The sequence below is a fragment of the Serinus canaria genome, chromosome 3 (assembly GCF_022539315.1).
Source record: "Serinus canaria isolate serCan28SL12 chromosome 3, serCan2020, whole genome shotgun sequence".
Classification (NCBI taxonomy): Eukaryota; Metazoa; Chordata; class Aves; order Passeriformes; family Fringillidae; genus Serinus; species Serinus canaria.
Window position 1 is genome coordinate 72,378,504 of NC_066316.1, and position 16,194 is coordinate 72,394,697.

General features: G+C 34.6%; 1 protein-coding gene across 2 annotated transcripts in view; it reads left to right on the forward strand.

Annotated features, from left to right (window-relative positions):
* The window catches only part of ASCC3 (activating signal cointegrator 1 complex subunit 3), a 252,139-nt gene that overhangs the window by 159,820 nt on the left and 76,125 nt on the right, over positions 1 to 16,194 (forward strand). For both annotated transcript variants that reach the window (XM_030235642.2, XM_050973217.1), the window contains exons 17-22: positions 33 to 152; positions 4,126 to 4,290; positions 5,144 to 5,230; positions 7,443 to 7,619; positions 9,621 to 9,846; positions 13,582 to 13,736. In XM_030235642.2, coding sequence (XP_030091502.2) covers positions 33 to 152; positions 4,126 to 4,290; positions 5,144 to 5,230; positions 7,443 to 7,619; positions 9,621 to 9,846; positions 13,582 to 13,736 — 930 coding nt within the window. The remainder of the gene's footprint in view (positions 1 to 32; positions 153 to 4,125; positions 4,291 to 5,143; positions 5,231 to 7,442; positions 7,620 to 9,620; positions 9,847 to 13,581; positions 13,737 to 16,194) is intronic.

Sequence of the window (16,194 nt, forward strand, 5' to 3'; positions counted from 1 at the left end):
ATACTTAATTTTGTCTCTTCTCCTATTTCCAGATTGCTCTTGGCACGGTAACTAATGTGGAAGAGGCAGTAAAGTGGATAAGTTACACTTATCTCTATGTACGGATGAGAGCAAATCCATTAGTATATGGCATCAGTCACAAAGCTTATCAGGTATAAAATGCATTTTAAAAAAAAATCTGTAACCTGTTCTGAGTCTCTAATCCTTCCCTGATGTGAGGATAAATATTTGCTATTTCTACTTCACCTGACATCAGCAATTCTTTTAAAGTGCTTAGAAAAAGGAAGATCTTTTCTGTAGCAGAGTGTTTTTAACACTGAATTATGAGGCCCCTTCTGTTCACATAAAAATACATTTTAACTGGTCAAGTTATGCTCCAAAGGACACCATTCATTCTTATCACACAGTTACTGTAACTTAGGCTGTTTTCAGTGTTTCAGTGTAGTAGACTAGATAGAAATGATGAAAGAAAGCATTTTTGAGTTGCTTGATTCCTGCTCATCCTGTCAGCTTTTTTTTTAGAATGCTTCCTGGTATAATAATTTATAAACTATAAAATAACTTTTAATTGGGTGTTATTTTCTTTCATATGATTTATTAATTATAAGATTTTTTTATTCATTTGTTTGGAAATTTTTTTGTGTATTTAAAATCACTCCATGCTCTGATATGAATCAGAGCACATTTACATAAGGGGGTTTTCCAAGTTTTTTCCATTATCTGTAATTTTTAGGAAGAATAATAGTTTACAGGTTATCTAAATATCATTACCTTTTTCTTTGTACAGCTGTTTATAAGCATTTAATGTTAACATGGTTAGACACAGTTAATTGAGCCTAATGCAGGGCAAACTCACAAGCGGATGGTAACTGCAGTTTATTTCATGTCAAGGATCCTTTGTGACTTCGTAATTTATTTTGACATGTGAGCAGCAGTTTGTTAGATCATGGTGACATGTAGAGATGTATGTCAGCAGACAGTTGTTTGATATTTTTTTGTCTCTGATAGTGGAAACTGCAGTAGGAATAGGTGTGCTGGTGCTTAAGGAAGCTTCTGCAGACACCTTTAGACCTATAGTCATCTCAAATTTCTTTTCTATAAAAAGCCATATAGTGCATTTCCATATGTTAATATAACAGTACACAGACTGTTAATTAAGACTGTAAATGTTAATATACACAGACCACAAAGTAATAGATAAATGAGAATCAAAAATTGATTTGCTAGAGAGAAAAATGTTGTTGTCTCACTAAGATAAATTCTGGGTTTTGTTTCACTATTAAATTCTAGTTTAAAAGAAATGTAACCGTGGTGATAATAAATGGTGAAAAAAACAGTAACAGAAATATCTTTAAAAATATTTCAAAATTATGATCAGGAGTTTCTCCCCTTCCCCCTGCTCTAGTGTTTCTGTTCAGCTGCTGAGAAAGTGAGGATTGTTACACTAACCTTTCTGCTCCTTTGGATTTGATATTTTTGAGTTAAGGCAGTAACAAATTATATCAATGTGAAGTGTTACCCATTCATGTAGGAGCAAAACCATTGCAAATCCTCTTGTTTCCTAGAGAAACCAGTTTTAAACATCAAAGCCTATGTGTGATAGAGAGTATATGAATGCTCTAGTGCAGGTATAAGCAAAGCTTTGGTCAGTTAGACCATTCTGGGTATAGGTATCCAATTTTCATAATTTTAGTCTTAGTGTACCTTAGTAATGTTGCACTATGCCAATTTCTGTCTCTTTCCACTAACAGTAAGTGTTACCCATTCAGAATCCCTATATCCCTCATGGATCCTATTTCCTCACTGTTTGTGGAGACTGAGGTCATGCAAACTCATTCCCCATTCCCTTTCCACTGATGCTTACCACATCCAGTAATTACACTTCAGAGCACCCACACAGTAGGGTGCAGATCTTTGGAACCCCACATGTTGTCTCCAGGATCTTTCTGGGCTACACCCAGGAGCAGGCTACTGCAGGTCCACTGCTTTGATTTGTGTCTTTTCAAATTGTTTGCCAGAAATGCCAATAATGCCTCTTACTGATTCATGAAAATGGCCAAAATTAATGATGAGCAGCAAGAGAAAACAAAGAGTGGAAGAAAAAAGTGGAGCAAATGCAAGTGTTGTATTAGTGAAGCCAGTAGTATGAATAATTACAGGCATTTTCTCATACTGAGAAGGTGCCTGAATTAAAAAAACTTCTTTGTCTATTTTCTCCTCTTTTTGGTTCCATTCTTTGGTGTTCCCACAGTTAAGCAGAGCTTTTTATCACCATAAAACTTATGTTTAGATATAAAAATTAGAGTAGCTTGTGCCCAGCATTTCTCTCAGTAAGTCATAGGGAAACAGTATGGATAATAATGTATTTTACTATGAATAGTAATGTATTTTATCATGCATTCTTAAATTTCCATATGCATATTCCAGACCTGCTCAGTTTCTTACTGTGGACATGCCAAGGCTCATTTTAAAGAAAACGGCTTAAAGCTATTCGAGACTGGATCCTTTATTCTGAGGATTTCTAATTATGCAAGTTCAACAAGAAGGGTGCTAACCATGGATTCTCTGAACTCAAATATTGTTTCACAGCTTTTTCAAGTTTGTGACCTTTCCTTTAAAGTTAAAACTTGTAAAAAATGTTAGTGTGCTGTTACAGCTTCAGCTTTTATGGAAGGCAAAAGATTGGCAGGTACTTAGTACTGCCAAAGGAGTAGGGAGTTATTTTGATTTTTTTTTAATTTTTTCCCCCACAATAGTTGTAAGAAATGTTGAACATCTGGCATCTAGATCACATTTTTTTTACCAACTCTGCTCTGAAATCTGACCTCGATGCATGGCTTACTATTGAGAAAAGAAGTCTAGACCTTTGCTATCTTAGCTTTTGACTTGAAGCTAAGGCAAGCCATAACTAAGGAGAAACAGCTTCAGGGTAACTGGCAAACATGGAACATTAGGAACTAGTCTCCAGATGCTCTGTGGGGATGACTACCTTTGTCTGCAGCTTCACCAAACGTGGGATGATGTACTTCTGCACAAAGGTGAAACTGAATCCTGGCCCAGGGAAAACCAGAGCAAACCAAGGCACAACAATTCTTAAAGCCTGTTCCTTTTTGCTGTCTCGGCCATGGATCTCAGGGCTGGTATGACTTATTCTGTAGGAAATCTGAACTATACACGAGCCCTGAAATAAGAATACTGCCTGTGGACCAGAACAATGTTTCAGTCCTTAAAACTAATTATTGCTTGTCCAATTAGAGCCATATCTCAGGTGCACATATAGCAGAAGGTTAACATAACTATGAATCCCTTTTCACTCATCCCTGTCAGTGTGGGTATCCCAGGTGCCTGATGTGGAAACACACAATTATACAGCAGTCCTACTCAGATGGGAGTTTTGCCCAGCCTTTTATGTACTAATGAGATAATGTGCATTATTAGTAGGACAAAATGTCCAAGTTCCTGAACTTTGATATGAATAGAAGTGATGTTGGGCACAGGAAGCTCCTTGGCGTGCTTTTAACATGAATGTTACTGTACATCTGTAACTCACTAATTAGAGTATCCTAATTAACATACCAAAGGCTTTTGGGGGTATTAAAGTTGTTTTTTTTTCTAGGAAACATTTAAGCCATGCAATTTGAAGCTTAATCTATTATCTATGTAATTAAAGCCAGCCTCATGACAGCTACACAGGAAGGTATATCTTCAGTCATTTTCATAAACAGAAGGTGCCATAAGATGACATGCTTTTTTGAAGTGATAAAGTAATGACAATTTAATGAAGAATATGTTATCATTAAAACATCTTTCAAAATTTTCAATATAAATTTGTTTCATAATCATCCTACTATCATTACAATGGTGACCAAATAGTATTGGTCACCATTGTAATGATAGTCCCAAGTAATTGTAAAAGAAATTTTATTCTGGTTATTTTGCCCTATACATACAGGTTTTGGTCAGTAATGTCAATATAATTGTTATTAGTGAGATCACAAGAAAATCATGACTTAATAACTGTACCTTCATTTTATCAGATTTTTGACTTTGTGTGACTGGATTACCTCAAGAACATTATATATTTAATACTTTTTATGCAAATAAATGTGTGTGTTTTGTGTCTAGATGGATCCAAGTCTAGAAAAGCACAGAGAACAATTGGTGATTGAAGTTGGCAGAAAACTGGACAAAGCCCGTATGATTCGCTTTGAAGAACGGACCGGCTTTTTTTCTTCAACAGATTTAGGCAGAACTGCCAGCCACTACTATATTAAATACAATACTATAGAGGTAAAAGATGATGTCCTGTTTCTGGAGGCTTTTTCCCTTATTTTTTTAACATATGCCTAAAATAGTTGTAAAATATTACAGAATATGTAGCTGATTTGTTCATTGTATTTTCAAATCATATTTGCTGAAATGGGGGGAGAGGAAATAGGAAAAAGAATAAAACTAAATATCAAGCAATACAGAAAATTTAGATTCAGTGTGAAGTGAGATTTGAAATCTCTATAGTCTTTTTGACTTCTTGTTGAAGAATTATAAGAAACATTTTTATATTCATGGTCTGTACAACCATTGGTACATGATAGCACATTGAACTGTAGTGTCTGATAACAGATGACCTTCTCTGGGAGAAAGTCCTGTCATGTTGACAACCTTGAAAAACTTCTGGTGCTGCAATCAGATTGTGTTGTAAACATGTACAAAATTTTGTAGTATTGGAAGCTTGATTTGATGTACACATTCATCTTAAAACATTTTCCGTCTTAGCAAATAAGTATTTTTCTTGAATAAAAGCTAAAGACTCAGCATTAATAATTTTTAACTGTATACTGTCACTGTATAAAATTAGTCCCACATAATTATTCAGTCAGATATGTCCTAGACTTTTTTTCTTAAGTGGCCACGTTGCGTGACTCTTGATGTTGGAGTGGCCAAGGCACTGGGAGGAATTGTTTTTCTGAAACTGACACAAAGTCACGATGGAATTTGTTCCTGTTTAAATTGCATCACTCTCGTCTTCCAATAACTTGATTTTAGCCTTATATGCCTTTTAAACTCTTGGCTAAGGTTTCTTTGTTTCCTGCTGTATGTGTATTTTTATTTCCAGTGACAAATCAATTCTTTTTATTTTTAATAGACTTTCAATGAATTGTTTGATGCTCATAAAACCGAAGGTGATATTCTTGCTATAGTATCAAAAGCTGAAGAGTTTGAGCAGATAAAGGTAAAGTTAAAGAATTTCTTGAAGCTAGACACTTCTGTAGTACTTACCCCATAAATACTGTCTACAGACAGAAGTTTTGTTAAATGCTAAGCACCATTATAAAATGTTTTCTGAGTGAACATAATACGCTCTCGCTGAAATTTGTACATAGCTCAGCTTGAACTGTAGAGCACATTTAATAGCTAGTTGTGGATCTTTGAGTAATTCTTTAAAATGCTTTTAAGAACTTTTCAGCTCTTCAATTATTAACAGGTGAAGCTAAGTGTCCATTTGAATAGTGTGCTGAAGGATGAGATAGTTTCTCTTTTTGAAGTTTAAGGCAATATTGGATGTCTCCTGAACAGTTTGCTTTATCAGGAATGAGGCAGGACTCACTGAGGTGAACTCTGATTTATTTTCTGCAGGGAACATTATTAGATTGGCAGAACGATAAATTCTCATCAATTCAAATCTGAAATCTAGAAAGTTATCATAAAAGATTTTACACAGGCTAGAAGATTATTGTTTTATAGTACTCAGTTCAATTCCAACCTCCCTTTTTGCCTCCAATGTGGTTAGGACACAAGGCAATAGATTCCAAGCTGGCATGAGCTTGTTTGCCCATGCTTCCATCTCACAGAGGTATGAGCCAGACTCCACAGGGTTTGTTAGCTTGGGCTCATTGCCATTTTACCACAATTATACAACTTTCAGATCAGAGCTGGCTCTCATTCACCTGGCTCTGCAAGCTGACAGCGTGAATCCCTCACCATCTACATATTTACATATTTGCACACATTGTCTGGGTATTACCATCTCTTTATCTAATGGAGAAATTCTATTTTGCTGTAATCTCTTCTATTATAGAAGATAATAAGCAGTGAGGTTTCACAGTCATACATGGAACATTTTTCAAGCTAGAAGGGTTTTTTTATGACAGTGATAATGCTTGACTAGGTCTAAATTTAGCGTAATTTAATATTTAAAAGGAAAGCATATGGAAAATATCATGTGATATGTTCCTATATTTTTAATAAAGTTAGTAGTGATGCTTCTTGACTAAAGCACAGGTTTTCTAGTTTACTTTCTCAGATTTATATGGTATGGCATCAGTGCACTGTCATTTCCAGATTTTTGTGATTCATTTGCTGTGCAGCTCTGAATGTTGAAATGAATAAATGGTTTCCACAAGAATAGCTCAGGATTTGCCCCTCTGTGTGATAGAAATTATGACTTTGATAAATTAATCACGTTTCCATAATGCCTTTAAAAATTCTGAATTTTGAGATATGCAACTCACCAGTAGCTGAAATACAGATCTGGATAAGACCTGTGCTTGTGCTGTGCAAGGGCAGAAAAAATTATCAAAAATGCTGCTGTAAGCAGAGCATAGTATTCCCCTGAAAGTGTAGTCATTTATGGTGGTTCTGTACTTCATGTGTTTCTTTCCTGTGGGACTAGTCACTAGAAAGTTGGGGATTTTAACCCAATTGTCTTAGGGTCTTTTGTATGTCAGGTTGTCAGGTCCAAATGAAAATTACTTTCAGATGGTTCCCTGCAGGGACCAAACATTTACCCTCTTCAAATAAGTTTTACACTAACAGACTATCAGTAAGTCAAAGAATATGTAGATTTATGCTAGTTTTGCCATGTGAGGGTCATCAGTTAGAATGTGAAATGTTATGCATTATTCAAACCATAGATATTAATATTTCTTTACTCATATTAAGACTTAATCTTATTAACAGTGGAAATTTTAATATGATGAATCATAGTACTTCACAGTTTTGAGTTTAAAAATGTATTATATCACATGCAAACTGTGTAACTATAATGAGTACATTTAATGTTAATTCAAGATTGCCCTAATCCAGATGGACAGAAGTTTTACTCTGGTCAAATAAAAAATAAAATCTCATCAGATGAAGGATGGCAAGGTCACAAGATTCAATTTTTGTGGCATATAAAATTTTTTATGTCAATGACAACCTTAATAGATGGTGATGAATAACAAAATGTAATTGTGTCCCTATTAAGATAGTTTCAATTATGGTCTATTAGCTACATTGTGGAAGATGTGGGTTTACTGCTTTTTTTCTTCTTTTTTTTTCTCCTTAAATCTAGAGACTCCATTTAAAAGTAATATAACTATGTTATAAGGAAAATTTGATTTCAGTGTAAAAATTTTTATTGAATCGCTTCAGCCTCTTCATAATGTATAATTGTGTTGTAGGTAAGAGAAGAAGAAATAGAAGAGCTAGATACCTTACTAAATGATTTCTGTGAACTTCCTGCTCCAGGAGGTGTGGAAAACAATTATGGAAAAATTAATATCCTCCTTCAAACATACATTAGCAGAGGGGAGATGGACAGCTTCTCCCTTATTTCGGATTCTGCATATGTTGCACAGGTAAAAATAGTAGTAGTATTTTCTATGTATTTTCATAGTATTTTCTATGTATTTGTTGCTGACTTCTGCTGTTTTAATTCTCCCATATTTTTACAATTATACAAGTAGGCCCTGATCTGCATCTTTTTTTTACATTTTTGTGCAAGTTTCTTTGAAAATCAGAGCCTTGTGTTTGTGCATGTGTGTGAGCTGTAACACTTGAGTAGAAAAGTTTTGCACAAGGCTACCTTGGGAGACTGTGGCAGTTTTTGTTAATTATGAATGCCCTTTCTTGTTTGTAGAACCCACGAAGTCTTGTTATATTTAGTTCCTGTAACTGTGATTGCACAGAAATTATATTCTCTAAATTTCAGGTTTTTCTTCCAAATGTGAAAACTGTTGTAATCTATTTTTATGCTCTGTGTGTTTTTGTACTTCATTCTGCAAAACATCTTTTGTGTTTGATTCGCATACCTTGGTTTACTCACGAAAGATGTGCTATTGTAATTCTGTTGCTAGATGTAATCTAGCAAAAAATGTGCAGATTGACAAACCAGTCTATGTAATGGTTTCTTGGCTTCGTTTGACACCTAAAGGGCTGATTGTAACACAGCATGTTTAGTTACCACACATGGGCAGGTACAGAGGGGGACATGACACGGAGATCTGTTTAGACAACTGTGACCCCAAAAAATGGTACCTCTTAGCCCGTCTCACTCTTCTTTTTTATATTTAATAGTCAGCAGAGAAGTTGCATGGAATTATTTTTGTCTCATCCTTACAAAACTGCTTTGGAAAGAGTTAATCTAAAAGTTGCATTTAGTTGGTGCTAGAGATTTAAATATTCAAAATTATACCTAGTCTTCAGCAACATTTTCATAGCATAATCTTTTTCAGAAACATTTGTATTTTTTAGCACGTATGAGTATAAATGAGAAAATGCTGAATTGATTGTACACATCATAAAAATTGTGGCACTTGCACAGCAAAATCATTTTCAGTAGGATCCTTTGCTTAATCTTTGCTTCCAAGGCAATTGCTTTTATTTGTCTGTCTCATTTATAGCATGTTTAGTGAGGCAGCATGGTCCTCTTCTTAGATCTTCATAAACTGTCCTTGTGGAACTAGTGCTACAAAATGGGATTTTTTTTTTTTCATTTGGATAGTGAGTATTACGAAAATTTTTCATCCTTTCTAAGCAAGAGGAATGTGCTTCTTTAGTAACATATGCTTCCTATCACAACCAAATAATTTTCTATTTTTTATTCCTGTTGGTATAGAAGAGCCAGTAGGGAATGATTATATTCTATTCAATGAATCAAGAACATAATTCCTAATCCAGACATAGGTAGGGGAAAAAAAAAAAGGATAGCTTCATAATGCAGCTTGAAAAGTTTATGAAAGGAATATCATAACTTAGGTTTTCAGGATAAGACTGACCTCATTCAAACATGTTAATAATTATTTTTCCAAGTCCAAAGCATATTTGTACAGTTTGGTTATACACTATTCTTAGAATATAGTAATGTTTTTAAACATTCACTACTGTTAAGCTTCTGTGCGAATGTTGTGAAATTCAGTGTGAGATGGGATGCTATTATAGAAGCATAAACTGGAAACTAAAAAACTTGAATTTCCATATAAAGTGAATTTGCAGGTGTCTGTCATAGGGGGGGTACATTAAGTGAATTTGCTTCAGAAGTGATTGATACACAATAAATTTAGAACTCCATAATGTTAGCATAACTGTGATCAAAGCTCTATGACAGACCTGACACTGCAATTTTAATTGGTTGCACATGTTTCTTTTCATAATTTCAGAATGCAGCAATGAGGTAGTTCTGCCACTAGACAGTGATGGAAAAAAATAGTTTTCAAAAATGTTTGAAATCAGTTCGAAAAGAAAAACCTATTGTTACGGTTTGTCAGAGATGAGTCTATGGGATCCTTTTCATTTTACAAAGAATATTGAGAGAATTACAACAGTTTTGCCTTTTTTTTTTTTTCCTTTTCACTTTCCAGAATGCAGCTCGTATTGTTCGAGCTCTTTTTGAGATTGCCCTGAGGAAGCGTTGGCCTGCCATGACTTATCGGCTACTGAACCTCAGCAAAGTCATTGACAAGCGGCTCTGGGGCTGGGTGAGCCCCCTGAGGCAGTTCTCAGTGCTACCACCATCCGTCCTCTCCAAGCTGGAAGAGAAGAATCTCACCATAGACAAGATGAAGGACATGAGAAAAGATGAAATAGGTGAGAAACCAGCATGGCTGATCTGCTTAAACGATTAGAAAACAATGGGCAAGTAAGAACTAAATCTGAGCATCAATATTCCCTCTCTGGTCTAGAAGACATGTAGCCACACACCACACATTAATATGGTTTGTCCAATAAAGAAGGTTTTTTCTGGTCTCCAGAGCTTGTAAAATGGCACAGCTCTGAGGATATGGCCAGCCCATATCCCGGTAGGCACAGAACACAGATGGAAAGGAGATGTCTATTGATAAGTATTTAGGTATATATGTGTATATATACATATTTATGTTGACCTGTGTGCTTCCCTTTCTGCCCACCTTACATAACACACTAGTATAAAAGGCATCTGTTTACTTTTGCCAGTTGGCACAATGTGGCCTTATTTCTTTAACCATTAACATGGAAAAGAATAAAACCAGATTATTACATCCAGGTATGCTACCAGTAAATGGCCTTCTTCTGAAAGACTGCATTAATTTTCATTGAACATGGAGAATTCATTGTCGCTGGTGTCACTGCAACAAAACCTTAAGGAATTTTTTAAAGGATTTGACAGTCCAATAATGAGAAAATCCACAAGCCTACTGATAGACATAATGACAATTTCCAGTAAGTCTGTATAAACTGTTGTGCATAAACTGTCCATCACCTGGTTGAAGTAAAAAAAAAAAAATCACTTTTACTGCATTTCTTTTTCCTTAGTGGTTTTTTTTTTTATTTGGACTTCATTTGCACCTGCTATTACCAACCTGTTGATAAAAAACTGCCATTTTTTGAAAAATCTAATTTTAGAATAAAAAATACCATTCATACTCACTGCTTAGAAGCTGTCATGTCCAACTTAATATTTCTTTCATTCTTTCATTTTAGCAGTACTACATTGCTAGCTTGGAAAACTTTATGTGCCTAATCTAGGCTGGAAAAACCTAAATAAAAACCTAAATAAAAACCTAAATAAAAAGCTTGCAGAATTGGAGGCTATATTTTCATTTAATAGGTTAAACCAAAATACTATGACAAAACTCTAGATCCTTACTTTAAATTACATGACTATTTTAATATAGTAATGTTAAATGTATTAAAACCATTGCATTTTATTTGAAGTGCTAGCATTATAATTTTTTATTCAAAAGTGTTAAAGCACTTTTTAATTCACCTCGATCAATTTTTTGTATATTTGTGATGTCTTTTAATGCTTAGTATTCTTTTCCATTAATTGTATTAGTGGGTTTTTAAATTTTTTTTGTTCTTATTTGGTTTTGTGGAGCTGTTTTTAGTTTGGGGTGTTTTTTTGGTTTTGTTTTTATTTTGTTTGGGTTTTTTTAATTGTTTTTTCTCCCCATACCCTCACTTGAGAAGCAGGAAATTTTGTGTAAAAATATAAAGCCAGCTTTGCTTCCTTCAGTGTATTGGAACCAGTATTGACAAGATGGAAACAAATCTATATATACCTGCAATTTTTTCTGGTTCTGGTTTCTATTAACTTAGTTTGAAAATAGATGGGACAGAGGATTTGACTGTAAAAATAGGGCACTGCTGACCGTACGTAATGTTACTTCATGTTCTTCAGCCTTATAACTATCAAAGAAAGTTGATTTGTGAATCTCTGTGAAGTAGTTGCTTGGCACACTTCCTCCTGTCTGAGGTGTATGAAGGAAGCCACCTTATTTTTATTTCAAATTCTAAGCAGTGTTGAAATGAGGGAAGGCACAACTTCCAGGTACTGCCTTGTTTTCTTACCCCACAGGGCTAGTTTCAGTCTTAGTGTTTCTTGCTTTTTAAATGTTATGGAGACCTTGGAGATAGAATAACAAAGACAGGAGCTAGCTGGCTAGCTCAGCCCATGGCTCTGGGGGAGATGAAAGCCTTAGATGGGTGGAGAGCACGTTGTGTGCACAGATCCTGGATTCCAGGGTACCATGAATGGATCAACACCACTCTGTGAGCTATTGCAGTGTAACCATGGAGCTTCCAGAAAGCCAGGAAATCACTGTGTTAGCTGAGATAAACAGTCCCTTTTTTTTTTTTTTTTTTTTTTTCAGAATGTAGATGAAAACATTTAAGAATAAGCAAAAAAAATTTTTAGACATATTTTTTTCTTAGTCCACTTTTGTTCAGAGGGTTTTAGTATTTTTTAAATGCCATTGATGGTTTCTAATAATGTGAGTCTTAAAAAGAAAAAAGAGAGAGCTTAGGGAGGAGGGAGTTTTATCATGTTTTGTAGAAGTTGGGAGAGGAGCCTTTTTTTCCCCTAGCACCTAACTGTAAAAGGACCTCAGTGCTGTCCTGTACAAACACAGTTCACCTCACACATGTAGATAAAGTGATTTTTGCCATGAAAAGTATACTTGCCTACATGGGTTTTTGAGTCATATCTTTGATATTTGTCATCTGCCTTTATTTAACATGATTTCTGAGGTTTCACCTCTAATTGCAAAAGCTTGTCCCTGTGCAAGTATGCTGAAATGCTGCATGTGTCATCCAACTGTACCAACATAAGGGGCTTGGTTTTAATAACTCACTTGTTGGAAGTGCAATTGTTTTACCAAACAAATTAAACTGATTAAAAATGTATTAAAACTTTCGGTTAGGGGCTTGATTCATTACTTCAGAGTATAAACACCTGTGTGAGACAAATCTGCCAATTTGTTAAATAAGAAAAACTGAAAAGGGAAAGTCAGTATCAATAAAAAAATACCAGTTTCAAGATGCTATGCTCATAGATGTCTTGTAATTGCAAGGAAAGGTTTGTATCACCTTGTCACATTGCACATAATGCAAATAATGGGACTTCTCCTTCTTTAAATTTTTTAAATTTTTTTTTAATGGGTAAGTATGCACAGAACCACATAATGATACCAGAAAATATCAGTAGCAATTGGTAAGGTAGATTTTAACAGGGAGTGTTTATGACCATCACAATTAAAATCTAAAATATGCTCCGCATAATTACATTACAATTTCAGTGAAAATGCTGTAAATAAGCCAAGTTTTCTTAAATAAGCCAGAAGGTGGACTAATTTCAGTAAGAAAGAAATTACTGCTGCATGCTTTGTTTTATATTCAAAATGAAGAGCCAGGGAAGAGAGATTTTGAGCTGTAAAATACAAGTAGGACATTTTTCTAAATAAATACAATCACTTATTGCCCTAGTTGCCATGATTACAATAGAAAATAAAAAAATATAGCACACATCATTTTTCCTTTGTCTCAGTTACACACTGGTATATTCTCACAGATCAGAGCTGCTGTGAGATCTTTACTTATGTGCATTTTTAACCTATTAAGTACCTTTTTTCAGTTTTATGAAAAGCATTCTGTCTGCTTTGAATCATTACACAGAAATTGTAGAAGTTGAATTAAGTAAAAACTTGGTATTTGTGCTCTCAAAAATAATTATATGGCTTGATAAGAGCCTGGTCTAAAAGTAAGTGAAGGAGAGGGAACTAGCTTGACATAATATTTTCAGTTTGAATTCTTAATAGTTATTTTAACCCCTTAGTTATAGCCAACTAGGGGGTTAATACTGATTTTTCAAGGCTCTAAATTGCTAATTCAAGTTAAGTATTACAAAATATTCAGACATGCTAGGTCAAGAGAGTCAGACATTTACGTACCCAGGAGCAAAACAAGCAAGCAATAACACTGCTCTCGAAAAGCCTATTTGAAAGTCAGAGTTGTATGCTTTTTCCTGGAAATGCAAATTCGTTACACCTGATGTTTTCTTGGCAGGTCATATGCTGCATCATGTGAAAATTGGGTTAAAGGTAAAACAGTGTGTCCATCAAATACCCTCCATCATCATGGAAGCAACGATCCAGCCAATCACCCGCACCGTGCTCCGAGTTCGGCTGAGCATCGCTCCCGACTTCACCTGGAATGACCAGGTAAAAACAGAGGGAGCAGGAGGCAGGAAGGGAAGCATTCATTTAGTTTCAGTAAAGGATGATCACTGCTTGTCCATAGCTTTTGGGATTTTTATAAAAGCATTTATTTTAGCTAAAAAGCAAATTTGGTAATAGGAATGGGATGATTTTTATGACTTTTATTGAAGAAAGCAGGCAAGGATCATCTTTTCATTTCTGTTAAGCCGTGTAAGACTGGGCTGTGTGTAACACGTTGTGGCAAATGCTTAATACTGAATATTTACAGCAGTCACACACAGATTAGAGTTATGTGCCCAGAAAGGAGAAGCAAGAGAAAGGGAGATATGAATGGCTCTCTGAACTATGAACAAATGTCAAACACAGAAAAGCTTTGAAATGCAGTTCATGTATGCCAGGTTCTCCTGTTCCTCCTGGCTTCACAAATACACATTCACAATATCAGTGCCTTTTTCTGCTGGGACTTGAGCAGAAAAATAAACTGAGATATGCTTAGAATTATGTTCATCTGTATTTTATAGTGCAAATTTATATAAAAGGAGTTGTACCAGTTTCACATTTAGTTTCACACACATCCTTTGATTCAGCATCTGTTCATTAGAAATAGATTTAAGATAAATCTAAATGAAACATAAATGTCCACATGGGGGCATTGTATTGTTGCTGTTACTTCTGAAACTTTCTACAGGGAAAAAAAGATACCTCCATGGGCAAACATAATTTTCTTCTTTTAGACTTATGAAATTTATGCTTAAGAGAAATGATTTTGAAATGTGGATATTAAGTATCTGTTCTTTTATTAAAAACTAATTTTAAGATCCCTAAGATTACAATTTTTACCTTAATCATTATTTAATGAGAGTTTTAATCCACAAATAATTAAATTACTTTAGAATTTATTTTCCCTGATGAAAAGTGCTTTAATTTCTTGTGGAAGTTTCATCAGGTTACCTTATAAATGGGATACTAGCAATCAAAATATAGAGTTTAAGCAATCAAAATATAGAAAGTTTTATTTTGCTTGCCACCTAGATTTATTGAAGAAATATTTGAATGGATTCCTAACATGAATTATAACATGAATATTTTTTTGCCTTATTTATGTGCAATAGTTCAGAAGGAGAAGAAAGCATTACTTTTTAAGATTGAAACAAGTTTTTATTGTTCAGTTCATCCACTTATAGTCTGCTAAAGCCAAAAAAATTACTGTTCCTCATATTAAACTTTATTTTAATACAAAGTAATTTCTCAATCCATTGTTAGGCTTTTGTAAAAAACCTTGGTTCTGTATCTTTACAGGTTGAAAAGGGATCCACACAAAATTATACTGTTGTTTTGATTCTGAACTTCTAAATTTAGAGCAAAAGTTTGTCACAAGTCTATTTTCTGTCATGACCCCTTTACACAGTTTTTCTCATGATTGTTTTGGAAACATTATGATTGTTGTATCAATTAAGCTTATGGAGATGTTTTTATGTGAATTTGTTTATTGGCAATCATAAAAACTTGGAAAAGTTGTTTTTGCTTTTTTTTATTTCTGTAATGAGGTGTTGATTTACCTGTTTCTTCAGTAAATGAAGCTTCTATCACAGTAAATAACTAAAGCTGTTAAATTTTAATAGTTTCTGAAAATGAATAGCTGTCTCAAATTCAAGCATAGACACTCTGAAACTGCTTCTCTATCATCACAATATTTTAACAAGCTTCTCAGAAGATGGCTGTAGAAACTTACCAGTATACCTGTATTTGGTACAAAAGTGAGTTGCTAAAAAATCCCATCTGAAGAATTGCAGTAATCAAATAAAACCAGTTTTGAAAACTGTATGTACCATGCTTAGTTGAAATACCCTGCTTGGCTAACATTTCATGGTTTTAAAATTGTTCCTTTACCCAGATAATTAATTCTGTAATGATCTCTTCACAAACTGCGCTCGACGTTAGAAGAGAAAGATGTTTTTGTGAGATATGACATCAGCTTGATCTTCAGTTTTCAGCACAGGGAACCCTTAAGTTCAGTAAAAGCATGTGAGCCAAATCCCAGGTTTTTATTCTGTTGTTAGAAGCAAAGGACTATAAACATACCCAGACAGAGCAATTAAGCCTTAATGCATCCAGGAGGAGTCCAGCAGAAATGCAGAATAATGCAAGTAGGATTAATTAGCTGAGTCACGTATCAGACATGTAGTTTTAGGGTGATGGTTGCCCAAAATACAGGCACAAGTATGTGCCAGTTTTATGCCCCAGTCCTTGAGAATCATTACTGGAGAAGATGTTGTTTCCTGTTCCCAGATTGTCCTGCTTACCCCGTGAAGTTTTTTCATGGGACTTTCCAAACTTAGGTTGCTATTACAGTTAATAATAAAATTTCTGAGCTTTGAACTTAATTTCCTTCTTTAGTTCTTCTTATCTCTCTTAAATGCTCCTAAACCCAGATGAAACAATAGTCTCGCTATCACTTTGT